The sequence below is a fragment of the Spermophilus citellus genome (assembly GCF_964194105.1).
Source record: "Spermophilus citellus genome assembly, chromosome: 16".
NCBI lineage: Eukaryota > Metazoa > Chordata > Mammalia > Rodentia > Sciuridae > Spermophilus > Spermophilus citellus.
In genome coordinates, this window is record NC_138196.1 from 71,850,387 (window position 1) to 71,864,959 (window position 14,573).

At 43.6% G+C, this 14,573-nt stretch overlaps 1 protein-coding gene across 3 annotated transcripts in view; it reads right to left on the reverse strand.

Moving 5' to 3' along the window:
- CSGALNACT1 (chondroitin sulfate N-acetylgalactosaminyltransferase 1) overlaps nucleotides 1-14,573 on the reverse strand; it is a 308,877-nt gene that overhangs the window by 24,504 nt on the left and 269,800 nt on the right. For all 3 annotated transcript variants that reach the window (XM_081268974.1, XM_081268975.1, XM_081268976.1), the window contains one exon: nucleotides 6,835-6,936. In XM_081268974.1, coding sequence (XP_081125100.1) covers nucleotides 6,835-6,936 — 102 coding nt within the window. The remainder of the gene's footprint in view (nucleotides 1-6,834; nucleotides 6,937-14,573) is intronic.

Sequence of the window (14,573 nt, forward strand, 5' to 3'; positions counted from 1 at the left end):
CTTCGGGACTTTGGATATGCCACCCCACCTCTGGCTTCCATGTGTCTCCATATCTTCACCAAAATTAACTACTAGTCTGTCTTATCAAGGATCCCTGGTGTGGCCAGTTGCTTCTCGCTTGCCTTCAAGATGTTTTTCCTTTCTGACCTTTCAATAGTTTGATGATGATATGTCCAGTGTGGATTTCTTTGAGTTTATTCGATTTGGAGTTTGTCATGGTTCTCGGATGTATAAAGTAATGCTTTTCATCAATTTTGAAAAAACATTGGCCATTATTCCTTCAAATATTTGTATGATTTTTTTCCCTCTGATTTCTGTGCTTATAGTATCCCATAAGTCTCTGAGATCTGTTCATTTTCTTCATTCTTTTTTCTTTCTGTTTTTCTAGACTGGGCCATCTCAGTTGACCTATCTTAATGTTATTGATTTTTTTTCTTCTGTTTCTTCAAAACTGCAGTTGAGCACCACCCTGCTTAGTGAATTTTTCATTTTATTTATGGCACTTTTCAACTCTCTCCAGAATTTTATATATATATATATATATATATATATATATATATATAATCATTTATACCTCTTTATTGATATCCCCTATTTGGTGAGAAAAGGTGCTCTTTTCTTTAGTTCTTTAAATGTGATTTCTGTTACTTCTTGGAACACATTTTGTGCATCTGATTGAAAGTATGAAAGTAAGTACAATCCCCCAGCTTTCTGAGGGACAATTTCTAATGATTGATTTTTCCCCCTGTGCACATGCCCTAGTTTCTTGTATCTCTATGCCTCATAATTTGTGTTAAAAACTGGACAGTTTAAGTATAATGTAGGAGCGACCCTGGCAATCAGAATCTCCCCCTTCCCCCAGGTTAGCTGTTGTTTGTTTGGTTAGTGAGTTTCCTAAACTAATTCTATGATTGGACAAAATATTCCTTCAATGCTAGAGCCAACAATTCTCCCAATCTTTGCTGATAAATTCGGTGTACATCTTCAAACTCAGCTCTGTCTGCACAGAGCCCCAAGTTCAGCCCCAAGTGAGAGCCTGGGACCTGCTCAGGTCTTTCTGAAACACAGATCCAAGATTCAGAAATGGGGTTGGCACTTTTCAAAACCCTGGTGGCATCTCATTCCTCAGCTTTACATTTTTGGTTAGTCTGTAGTCCACCACCTCGGGCAGCCACAAAATTAAACACTTACAGTAATAGTTTTTAACAAATACCCCTCACTGTCCACCTGAGAAAAGGCATTTTGTGCTGGAAGATTTCTGAGTGAGTCCAATAAAGACCACCTTGTGAATGGGGCCTTCCAGGGAGCCCCAGACAGTTCAGATGATGCCGGTTCTCTAGCTGATACTTTAAGGACTCTCCAGCCCCATCTGGACCCCTGCTTCCTGTGCTTGTGGTCTGTTGGATTTCAAGGTCACCACAGAACTGGAGGAAGGGGATGGGAATGGGGCAATGGAAAGGTCCACACAGCTCCCTTTCACCCTGAAATTCAGCCATCTTTCTTGGATAAGCACTCTCCAGATTGCTGCAAGCTGCAGTTAATTTGCAAAGTTCTGAAAAAGTAGATTTTTACTACTTTTATAAAAACCCATTCAACGTTGCTGTTTATGGAGGAGCATGTTTGTGGAGAGCTTCACTTCTCCATTCTCTGCCGATTCACCCTTCTTCTTTTAACTGCTGTTTTATAATTCATTGCATAAACTTAATAGCTTGCCTTTTTTTTTTTTTGGTACTTTATTTTACCAAATTTTTACTTGGAAAAATTCTAAACCTTCAGAAAAGTTTCAAGAATATTATAATTATAATTAATACACTTCCCCTTCCCCTAGATTCACCAAGGGTTCACATTTCACATTTGCTTGCTTTTCTTCTGAACTATTTGAGAGTTAGTCACAGATATCATGATGACTTCATCTTCAAAGACACATACCTTCCAAGACCCAGGATGCTCTCCTTTATAACATTCTAAAAATATAATAATCACACTTGGAAGATTTAACATTGCCACAATTCTATGATATATATGTCATGCTTAGGTCCTTCAAAGAACAACTGGGAATGCTGGCAGAGATCCATAGAGCTGCTACACCAGGCAGAATCATGTCTGGCACCTTCCGGCAGAGCCAGGAGAGCTGACCACAGGCCTGAGATGGTGCCTGAATCAATACTAACCCCTGCCTGTTTCTCAGAGCCCAGGACTCTGTCTGCTTAGGAGAGATGCACTGTGCAGCTTGTTTCATTTTAGTAGATGATTCTTACCTAAATATTCACTATTTAAGAAAAACTTTAAAAAAAAGATACTGCTCAAATTTTAGTGATAAAAAAGAAAAAACTTCTCTTCCAAATTTTCTTCCAGGATGTCGGATGAAATTTTCCTGGGGGTATTTGTCAAATAAATTGCTTCAAAGGGCCTTGCACACTATGTCAAGGTCCCCCCAAACCACAACAAACCAACAGGATATTATGCTCACAGTGGCAGAGCAGTCTAATTTCTAGTACCTCAGTTGCTCATGTGATTCCTCTGGAAGATGCCTTTGCAACCTCATGGCTGGACAAAGATGAACTTGCAATGTGTTAAAGGTCAACCCATGCTAATTTATCTATAAGTTATCATTTTTTTTTAAGAATTTCCTGTTAGCTCCAACCAAATATACACCTAGCCCAGTCTTTGTATCCCACAGACCACAAAGCATCACACATGGAACCAATTCAAAGAGTTAACTCTTGGGTTTCATCTCAAGCCTAGTGGCTCAGAATTTCTGGAGTGGAATCCTAGGAATCCGCATTTTAAAAAGTACCACCCATTATGCCAAAATATATGAGAACCAATGAGCTCAGTTTTCATCTGAAATAATCTGAAGATGATAAAAATTCATAGATTAAGAATTGCATACTGAGAACTGATATGTATTGTTTTCTATAGAAGAAGCTTATGCACATTTTAGTCACAGTCCTCACATAGGAATATGTCATATATCGTAATGCAGTTCATGCACGCACGTGACCACACACACACACACACACACACACACACACACAGGACTGTTCACTGAAATCAAAATTCCACGAAACAATATGTGTCCTTATGACCTGTGATTCATTCTGATATTTTCTATCGTATTCTATTTCACTTTTTAAAAACATTGGACATATCCCACGAAATCAATTTCACAATCCTCTAATGAATTACAAACCAGAGTTTGCAAAACACTCATCTATCGCAATCAACTGAAATGTAGAACTCATTTGAGGAAGTATAAGCCTAGGAAGAGACAGAGTCTAAAACACTGCAAAGTAGTCATTAAACAAGGTTTTATTTTTAGATATTCTTAAAATGTATGCATTTAGCTGGATTTAGAACAGTTTAATCACAATACCAATCTCCAAATAAAATAAATTTCATTTACTCTGATTACAAATCTTATTACCTTCAACTAATAATTATGGGTTTTAGGAGGGGGCACCTAGGAGTGAAAATTTGATGCTATGTAAAGACTGAGAGTCCTGGCCTTTACTGATGAGGTTCAACTCTAGGCTTTCCCATGTGCCAGGGGTGACAGCTGAGTAATAACCTCTGCAAGCCCCAGTCTCCTCACCCACAAAACAGGGCTAATAACAGCATCCATCTTAAAAGGTTGCTGTGAATATTAAATAATTCATGCAACTAATAATGATGCTATTATTATTCAAAAAGAAATTACCATCGAACAAAAATTTTAGCACCTTAAGAGAAATATAAATGTTCTTAAAGCCTCCCATATTAAGTTTACATAAAGATTTCAATTTGTCCAAATTTGCTAATTAACTGACATTCTTCTGCCCTTGAACAAAACATTTTCTATGTGTGGCAATGCACTCAATGTTGGCGTTACCAAGAGGCATGACATGCTATCATTTATTGAGCAGCTTATTATCTAATTGCAAAGTTAGGGGAATAAAAAGAAATGTATTTAGCATCCTATGCCAGGTGCCAAATAGAAGAGGTGCTGAAAGTGAGGATGGTCAGGGAGGAGAGAACTGGGACTTAGGGAAAGCTCTGTGATGGGGCTTTGGTGGGGATGGCAGGGCAGGGAGGTTTGAATACATGGAAAAGAGGGTGGAGGGAATCTCAAGAGGAAATTAATGGGAGTGAGGATAAAGGGGTGCTCTAGACCCCCAGTTTGGCTGGAGAGTGCTAAGTGGTAAAGATGAGGTTAAATGCCAGAGCCAGTTTGCAAGATTCATCTGGAAGGTGGAGTTTGGTGCAACTGCCCAGAGCTCTGGGGATTCCCATGAAAATCATCTGATCAATCCAACATCATGGAGATACACCCCAAATCATCTACACGAGACTTCAACTATCCACAGCAATAGGATATGAACACAGAAAAAATGAGGCTCAAATTAATTTTGCAAAAGTTTGTGTAGCATTCATTACTTTAAAGTACCAACCAACTCTGTCTTTCATCCAAAGTTCTTTGTATGGCGTAAACTGATCTCTGGATGTTTTCTAAAGTTTTGGACAAACCATCCCTACCATTCAAATGAATTCACTTCTCTTGTTCTGATTCTGTGCATTCTTTGTTCACCAAGCAACCTTCTGGTTGAGAATTCTGTTTGCTGGGTAACTTGGCACGGAGAAAAATCCCTTGATACAAGTATTTAAGCATTCTAGTCACTGGAACGGGCATTTCCCATACCGTGTTGAAACGAGCCTTCTACATATTCAACAGACTAAGTGTAACCATCAGAAAATGTCTGAACACTCTTTGATGTGCTGAAAAGGTGCCAGACCTCATAGGACAGACCTTGTCGTTGCTGGCTGCACTGCAGAGTCACCTTAAGAGCTACTTATAATACACTGGAATGGGGCAGCTGGCTGCAGTGAAGGGTGTGGCCCCAGGTACAGCACTTCCTTCCCCTGGAGTGGTTCCCAGTCCAGGATGCACATTTGAATCACCTGGGAAACTTAAAAGAACCCATGTCTAGGAATGGATTTTGGCAGAGATGTTGAAACCTAGCTACTGGGCAGAGGACAAGAATTCTATCATTTATGCTCTTCATTCCTAAGCAGAGATGAGAAGGATATTGTAACTCGTTGGAGTATAGAGATTTCTATTTTACTTTCATATAGGATATTCAATTATTTTCTTCTATTTGATCGTCTTGAAACATGGACCTTAACTTTAGGCTGTTAACTACTTTTATAATCTTAAAAACCCCTGTTGCTTTAGGGGTCAGCAAATTTTTCCTGTAAAGGACCATATAGTAAATGGTTTATGTTTTTTAATAGTTTTGGTTATAACTACTCAATTCTGCCTGCAGTTGTACTGCAAAGCAGCCATAAATAATATGTAAACAAACCGAATGTGCCTGTATTCTTTTAAAACTTCACAAAAACAGGTGGCCAAATTTGACCTTTGAGCTATAGTTGGTGTCCTTTGCTTTAGAATGTTTGAAGAACTCTAATTAGCATTCTGATATTGTGTCCTTTAATACAAAACTACTAACAAGCATGAAAATCAACACTAAATGCTCTCAATCCTGCAATCTTATCCTTCCATATCCATTATCATGTGACCATTTACCAGTAATAACAGAGGGTCTTGATTATATCTAAGCAAGGTGGACCTATTCAGACTATTTCTGACACTGAGTACTGCTGACCACCCTCAAAGCTTCATGTATTTGTAGAAACTACTTGCACAATCACTCAACTAAGCCCTACAAACCTCAGTGACCAATCAAAGGGGAGCATGGTAGTGCCATTGGTACATGATGCCATTTATTTTGTTAGTGAAAAAATCCATTTGTATGGTTTAGATATGAGGTGTCCCCAAAAGCTCATGTGTGAGACAAAATAAGAAAGTTTGGAGGTGGAATGAGTGGGTTATGAGTTTTAACCCAATCAATGCATGAATGTCCTCAAAGGATTCACTGGGAGGTAACTGTGGGCAGGTGGGGTGTGGCTGGAGGAGGTGGGTCCCTTGGGGGCGCGCCTTTGGGGTACATATTTTGTTTCCTAGTGAGAGGAGAAGTCTCTCTCTGCTTCCTGGTACCATGTCCTGAGCTGCTTTCCCCTGCCACACTCTTCTGCCATGATGTTCTGCCACACCCTAAGCCCACAGCCATGGAGCCAGTCATCTATGGACTGAGATCTCTGAGACTGTGAGCCCCCAAATAAACTTCCTTGTCAGGTCTTTTGGTCACAGTGGCAGGAAAGCTGACTAAAACATGCTGCTCTGGAATACAGGTATTCCCCCTGCAACTGATCAGCGAAATGTAAATACACAACCTAGCTCTTAAGGTTTTGGTTAAACCATTTCTGTTCGACTGAGTAGGTTTAATAAAGAACCCTGCCATCCCTCTGGCTTCCCCTTAACATCTCTGAATGCGTAAGAAGTGGAAGGCAAAGGGTGAGACCGCTTGCTACACAGGCAACCTCTGAGCACAGATATCACCGTGGCCTTCTAAGCCAGGGCAGAGACAGAGCTTGGTGCACAGCTGAGCTCTCCCTAAATCCTGCTCTGCACAGTGCAAGTTCTGAATCTGTGGTGCAGAGTGTCCACCTCCAGACATGCTGCAACTCACAGAAGCCCACGCTCCCCACTCTGCTGCTCAGTATAGTTCATCTCCTCTGCCAAAGTCCTCACCCCTGCCTGATAAAGACCAGTGTCAGACGGGGTGGCCTCCTGGGGAAGGAGGGCTCTGAGTTTCCCTATACCTGGCCAGCGATCAGTCTCCCAGTTTGCCCAGTGTTAAGGAAAATAAAACTAAGCAGAAGTTTCAGCGTGGGGTGTGTATTTGTGAGCTCGGTTACCATGACTCCTGGTCCCAGCTCCAGACGGGTACTCACTTGGAAGTGTTTTCGAGTATCCCTTTGACTTCATTCATTTCTTCTTTCCCAAAGTAAACAACAGTGAGGTGAATTCTTCCATCCTGCTGGATACACATCTCCCTGGAAGACAAAAGGATGTCTGTTTCCTGTTTTCACATCAACAGGCAAGGCACAAATACTACTACTTCTTCTTCTTCTTCTTTTTTTTTTTTTTTTTTTTGGTAAAGAACAAAAGGGTTTGAAGGCCACTAAGTAAACTTCCAAAAGAGAAGGGATGGGAAACCAAGTCAGTTCTAGTTTGCCATCCACATTTCCAGAATTTGCATTTATCTTACTAGGAAAACAAGGAAATTTAAATATGCAGATCTGACAAATCAAAACTCAGATGCAAAGCACGATAGGTCCAAATTGCCAAATGCTTAATCCCACTGGGGCCACACTGTGTCACATGGGGTTCTTAACCCTATAAGAAGTCTTCAGAGTACAAAAGATAAGGATTCTGTGTTGCAGACAAAAAGCTAACCTCTAAGAAGACAAGACTAGAATGTTTGTAAACATTCTAGCTTCTTTCCTTGTGTACCTCCACCCAAAAGCTCTTCGGCTCAAGGTTTACTCCATACATACACGGGTGTAAATGTGTGTATATTTGTATATATATACACACATAAATGCTGAACTGGGCAAGAGGCATGCAGGCCCACCTTGGCGGCAGGCTTGGGTCTGAGAATTCTGTTTCTTTCCTGTGAAGAAAGGAAGGTGCTGTCTTGGGATTTCAGAGTGACTGTGGAGATCTCAAAAGCAGGTGAGGAACTAGGAATAGGCCTGGGTGCGACTGCGTGCTTCAAAAGTGAGAGCTCCCTTGTAGCCACGGTCTCTGCTGACTGAATCTTCACCGACCAACAAAAAGTCTCTGTACAAAAAAGATCCCTTTGGCAAATGTGCCCGATAATGCTTGAAGTTCCTTTGCCAGGGTGGAAGAAAGGCGTGCACACAGGGCCAAGCACAGGAAAAAACGTGCTTCAGAATTATGTGTGCAGTTGGAAAATGCCCACGTTATGCATCCACACAGGGCACTATGGTGCATGCCCTAATCCCAGCCACTGAGGAGGCTGGGGCAGGAGGACCTCAAGTTCAAGGCCAGCCTGGGCAACTTCGTCTGTCTCAAAAAAAATAAGGACTAAGGATGTAGCTCACTGGTACAGCGCCCTGGGTTCAATCCCCAGAACCCAAAACAAAAACAAACAAAAAAATCATTCTCAGTTTTCCAGTAACGTCTTTGTTGTGTTCCTCTCTGGCATTTTAAAATCCATTCAAGGCACTTCCTGTTTTTAAGAAAAGTGACCTTGACACTTCCTGACCAAGTGAGGCTTTCAGAAAAGGCCAAGCAGAATTTGCTGAGCAGTCTCCCTCCAGGCCCATCAGCATTCGCCTGTTCTTTCCTCCACACACTCAACAACCGCTTGTGGACAACACACCACGCGCCGAACACCCCATCAGGAAATCCTAAAACATGAGCAAGACGTGTGTGTCCTTCTCAAGTGCTTCACCTACTACTCAGAGGAACACAGGCTGGCCCTGAGCAGACACCAGGCTCCCTGTCTGATGCTGTTTTCCAAAACCATTCTCACTCGACTCCATCCCCTAGAAAGATGTGTGTGAGAAAGACAGTGAGAGAGAGAGAGAGAGAGAGAGAGAGAGAAGGTGGGGTGATGCTATATGTGGCTGTGTCTTTGTTTTGGAGGGAAAGGTTCAAAACTTAAGTAGGACAGATGAGAGGAAGGAAAGCGCCATCCACAGCCTAGACAGACTCCTGGCTTTGTGCTGTGCATTATTTTCACCTGGGCACAGGCTGCCTGGATCCCCCTAGGTGACTTCCATGACTCTGAGCATGTCTTCCAAGATGCAGAGCAGAGCTGCATGCAAAGCCTTCAGGATCGTCTCAGGAGCTGCGGCCTCCAGGGCCCCTGTGCGGGAGGGCTCCATACTGACTTCTGCTTCTGCTCACCCCACGGCTCCACTGGACATTCCCGTATCTTAACCTGGAAGCTGCACATTTTGTTTCTGTTTCATAAAGACCTTATCTTTTTTTTTTTTTTCTGGAAAATAGCAGTTCTTCTCCCCCCAGGATATTTTAGCACAGATTGTTCAGACTAATTAAGATGGATTTTCAGTCAGAACATGGATTGCAGTCACTTTTATACACCTATGCTTCTCATTCCCAAGAGGCTCAAAGCACCTCATGGTCTTTGTGTTCTGTTATTAATCTGCACACTGCCCCAGAGGAGGGGTGAGGGACCCTCGTTCAGTCCTTCATGTGGAGGTGAGAAACCAGTTCCAAGGACCTGTCCCATGCTATGGAGGCAGCTGGAGCATAAGGCAGTTTTCCCAAGGACCAGCCTGGTTCGCATCTGCCCAGGTCACCTTAGCAGTATGAGAGATGTGACAGCTCAGGTCTTGCTGTCCAGGACTCCACCGTTAAGCTGAGAGAGTTGTGTGGCCAGATGCAGGGCAGAGGAAGCTTCAATAAAATCCCAAATGCAAACTGGGAAGGATGGTTCCACCTGATTCCTGAGATGGAAATCAGTCAGGTGTGGCTGGGCAGATCTGGGGGACTGGACACCCACTGATCTCAGATCCATTTGGAGGAGGGGGTATGCTCTTAGGGGACAACTCATCCTAATAGGGGTTTCTCTAACTCAGCACCATGGACAGTCTGGTAATTCCCTACTGTGGTTGGGGCTTTCCTGTGCATTACAGGATGTTCCCCCATGTCCCTGGCCCTTGCCAACAGCTTGCCAGTAGCATCACCCCAACCCAGTTGTGACAACTAAAAATCTCCAGACCTTACCAGCAGTCCCAGTTTGGGAAGCTGCAAAATGGCCTCCGTTCTGAACCACTATCTTAAGGAGGAATCAGGCTCAGTAACAATATCTCATTAGTCAAAGGGGTAGAGATTGTGGGAATGATGCCCATCCCAGAGCCTGTCCTGCACCCCAGCTCCTTCTTGGGAACTCTCACGCGAGTTTTAGGAAGAAATGGAGCTACTAAAATCCGAGTCGCTTTCTTTTCAGAACTGAGGGGTGTTGGGAGCCAAAGCCAGGGGAATAAATGCTGGCACAGTGGAGGTGCCGGTGGCAGGTATGGTGGTGGTGGCAGCCTCTGTGGCCTTGGTGAGTGCCAACAACTTTGGTTAGCATTGCAAGCAGGGAATGCAGTGTTTGCAGTGATCCCTGGGTAGCAGGGGAAGTGAACTTTTGTTTGGACCCTGTCAGGCATCCTGGGGACACCTAGGAAGACTGCAAAGAGCACAGAAGGTTGGGGATCTGCCATAGCAGGTAAGAGAGAGAAGGAAAACGGCTGGGGATGTCTATCCTATAGGAAAACATGGTGCTAGGGTTTGGATGTTGTTTCCAAGGGTTCATGTTGAAGTTAGTTCTGTGTGATGTTGGGAGATGTCAGAACTTTTAAGTGATGAGTAGGTGTAAGGTAATTAGGTCACTGGGACTGCTGCCCTTGAAAGGAAATTGATTTTGTTTTGGGGGGACCCTGGTTAGTTCTTGCAAGAGGATTGTTATAAAAGAGCGAGTCTGGCTTCTGATCTCACCACGAGCTCTTTCCCAGCCACTCCCAACACCATGCCATTTGCCACGAGAATCTCACCAGAAGTGGAGCCAGCACCAGCACCTTGAACCTCTAAAACTGTGACCTACATAAACGTCTTTCTTTATACAATACTCAGTCTTAGGTATTTTCATAGCAATAAAAATTAGGCTAAAACACTCCAATTCAATAATAAGCATTCAGTGAGCTCCTGTGCATAATTCTCATTGGAATAAGATTTAAAAAGGATAATTCTGTATGGTCTCTGAAGGGGACAGCCACCCAGGTTTGCTGCTAGGAAATCTCTTGTTCCCAGCAAACTGAAACTGGTCACCTTACCTACCTCAGGAGCATCTTAGCTTATCACAGGAATGGACAGCTGAACAGTTATAGTTAATCCTGAAGGAGTAACTCAGTAACAGGTATCATGAGGCAGCAGGATGCAGAGGAGGGAAGGTTAATTTCTGGTGAATGACAGCAGGAGGGCATCAGGAGGAGGGAGCATCCTGGCTGAGCCTTGACAGGTGAGAAGGCCCCCACAGGTGGGGAGGAGCAGAGAAAGGCTTTCACAGCCAAGAAAAGGCACAGCAGCAAGGAAATCACATCGCTGTTCTTTTCAAAGTCAATTTTCGACTCCAATGTGTCAAGTATGAGAAGAAAATCTATCTAGGCTTTAAGGAGTGTCCCAGCAAATGAAATGATAAATACCAGCCCGTCAGTTCCAAACTCTACCTATGGTCCGCTCTGACAACAGGAGGAAAAGTGCTTGGCCACACAGGGATCGGAAATGAGCAACAGGGACATCGCTGGAGAGGAACAGCAACTGGGGCCTTCTGAAATCTGTTTAAGAAACAAGAAGGAGCAATATACCTTGGGTTTGTTGTATTCTTTCTGCTCTCCTTGTGTCATGATGAATTAATACATTATTCTCCTCTCCTATTATTTGAGTAGTCTGATCACTGGTAAGAAATGAGAGTGAATTCTGACTCTCAACCAAGCAAATGAGACCTGATTGCCTGTTTTAGAATAGAAAACAAGATAATTTTACAACTGTCCATTTTTTTAGAGTTGCATAGATGTTTCTATCTGACCTGTGGCTTGAATTAAACCAAGACCGACTTCTGTTAAGCCTCCAAAGACAAAGCTTTATCCAAACAAGGTGCATGATCCAGCTCAGTGTTTCTCAAACACAGTAGCTGTACAAACTTCCTGGAGCTACACTGGTGAATGAATAGAGGGCCCAGTGTATAGGGGTATAACCAGGTATGAGGCCTGGGTAAGGTAGATGGCTATATCATGCAAAGTCGATTACTTCCCTTTTACTGGGAACCCACCTTTAGCGCAACTCAATGCTTGATGACCTGGGGCCTGTCTATCACCTAAGCTGGCCCAGCCAAATGCTCAAGCCTTATTTCAATCCGAGATTTTACAATTCGCGCTTTACATTTTCCCCCAGAAATTTTCAGAACCATCTTAAAGGTTCTAGGCCAATAAGGGATAAATTCAAGTAAAATACTTTTGTAAGATTGCATTAATCTATGATAAAGGCCTTGAGAAGAATGAGAACCCAGACAGAGGGAGAACATGAAAACAAAAATAATCTGCCCAGTCTGAGGAGGAACCCAGCAAAAGAAAATAGGTTCTCAGCTGGAAGTAGTCAAAATAAAAAGCAAGCAAAGTTGAAATGAATAACTAAATGGTTTTTTTAAAAAAAAATCACAAAGAATATTTTATGGTATAATACTTCTTTTTTATAATCTTGGAGAGGCTCAGATAAAGATCCAAAGAAAATCTATAGCTTTGTGATTATGAGATTCTTCCTGCTATCAAACAAAACACACAACACAATAATGGATCAACTTAAATTCTACCACATGGAAGCTGAGAGAAACCCAGTAGCCAAAAACAAGTGTGACCGTAGTTTTGAAGGCAAAGGAGGAGGAGGAAGGGGGAGGGGAAGTTAAAGTAGTGGGAGGGGTAGGGAAAGGAGGAGGAAAAGGAGGAGGAGGAGGAGGAGAAAGAAGAGCAGGGAGGTTTAAGCCAGTACTCTACGGATCAAAATGGCAGCACATACAAACAGGACTAGATTTGCAGCAAGCCCCACTAGGGGAGCCCACTGCATTCCTGGCCACAGGTAAAGGAGTGCTCGGATCCCAGGTGAGGGCGGTGGGACATTCATGGGAGGGGCAATGGAAGGTGGCATCTGTGTGGTTCCCCCATGGGACAGGAAGACAACAGCAAGAGTTCAGGAGTCTGCTTTAGTGACCAGCCACCTGATCCCCAGGACCAGAGATGGGGCCATGCAGTGCGTATGCAGCCCGGCAACACCAGGAGCAAAGTCCTCCTCATTGCTCTCAAGATGTGCAGCAGGTGAGGTGTTTATTCTTACTCAGGGAGATGACAATACTGAAGCTTCAGTGTCATGAGTTTTGTAAATCCTAGGAATGTCATTCATGGCGTTCATTACCTCTTAAAAATGACCCTTCAGGGGGCCGAGGTTGTGGCTCAGGGGTGGGGCTCTTGCCTAGCATGCGTGAGGCACTGGGTTCGATCCCCAGCACCACATACAAATAGAATAAAGGTATTGTGTCCATCTACAACTAAAAATATATATATATACTTTTTAAAATGACCCTTCATTCCATTGCTAAGAAACAAACTTGTCTCACTTAACAACGGTCAGGCTTCTTCTCATTGAGTACTAAAGGCTGAAGTAAAGTAGCCTTTATTTTCCTTTTTCTTGTCTGCAGGGAAGTACAAAACCTGCCATTCTGTCAAGTCTTGATGGTTTCCATTAGTTCCCAGGGAAACTTATCCCCTTCCCATTTTGTGATTGAGCCCCTGACCACTGACTTTCATAAAAATGATTTTTAAATTTGTATTTTCATAAATGCAAATAATTTAAGGATCGGTGACCATGATTATAATAAGGCAACGATGAGAATAAATACTTTAGTACTTTATATACGCTGGAATCCATTTTGTCCCCAAGGCACACAGTTCTGGAACTTGAAAACTTGGCCTTCTGTTCCTGGCAGAGTTCACCCCAGGCAGGCCATCACCCGAGGTAAGCCATTTTTATAGACTCAGCCTTCCCAGGGGCCGTGCTGAATCTCACGACCAGGCCTGCTCTCTGGGAATTCCAGGTTCCACATTCGTTATTTCTGGACAAGAACAAACGCAGACCTGTTGTTCTAAGTCTTAGCCCTGTGAGTCTCTTATAGATGAATGACAAGGGAATTTATGCTGAAGTCAAAGGCCTAAAGCTCCCTGTTGCGCTCAGCAGAGAGCTGCCTGGGGCCCAGCTGGGCCAACATTTTCACTTTCTAGAAAGGGCTACAGCTGAGGTGCATGAAGTGGCATCAAAGATTCCTCAGCCAAGGGCTGTTGATGCTTGAAAGGCGATACCTAGGAAGGATGATGCTTTAAATAACCAATCTCAAATAGTGGTAACTGCAAACCATTTGCCAAAATTAGTGGAAAATGTCAAAAATCTGGCCACCAATAAATAACCAGTGGAAAGGATGCACTCTTTTGCCACCAAATTTCACAAAGAGGAGGCCAAGGAAGGACATGGAAGGTTCTATTGTAGCCTCCTGTGACTTCAGCTTCAGGCGCTGCCCCCAGAAGGGGAGTGAGTGAGTGTGACATCCAGGAGGAAGCCTGATGGCTGAGGAGGTGCCAAGGCAGCCCTGGAGCATCAGGGAGACCACAGGAATCCCGATCTCCCACCCCAGGACCCGGGCACCACCAGCAGCAGGAAGAGCCCGCCAGATTCTGTTTTGTGGGAAGCTGTTCTCACATGTGATTGGCACCCTCCCTGATTGGGTGTGAGGCATTCTGGCTCAACTGTGTCGGAACTAATCCCCACCCTCTCCAGGTGTGAGAGCCTGTCCATGTGGGGGTGTGACTGACCATTGACCCTGAGTCCAATCACTGACCCTGACCTTGGAATGCTGTCCCCCTCGACCTTCATTGGATGGAATTTTCCCCTGAATTTCTTGTTCCCCAATAAAAGGCCATCCTCTGGCGTTCTCTCTCTCTCTCTCTCTCTCTCTCTCTCTCTCTCTCTCTCTCTCTCTCTCTCTCTCCTGCTAGTCTGAGTAAGCTTCGCTGCCCCACCGGGTGGCTCGAGGCAGGAGCCAGAGGGAGGGCCG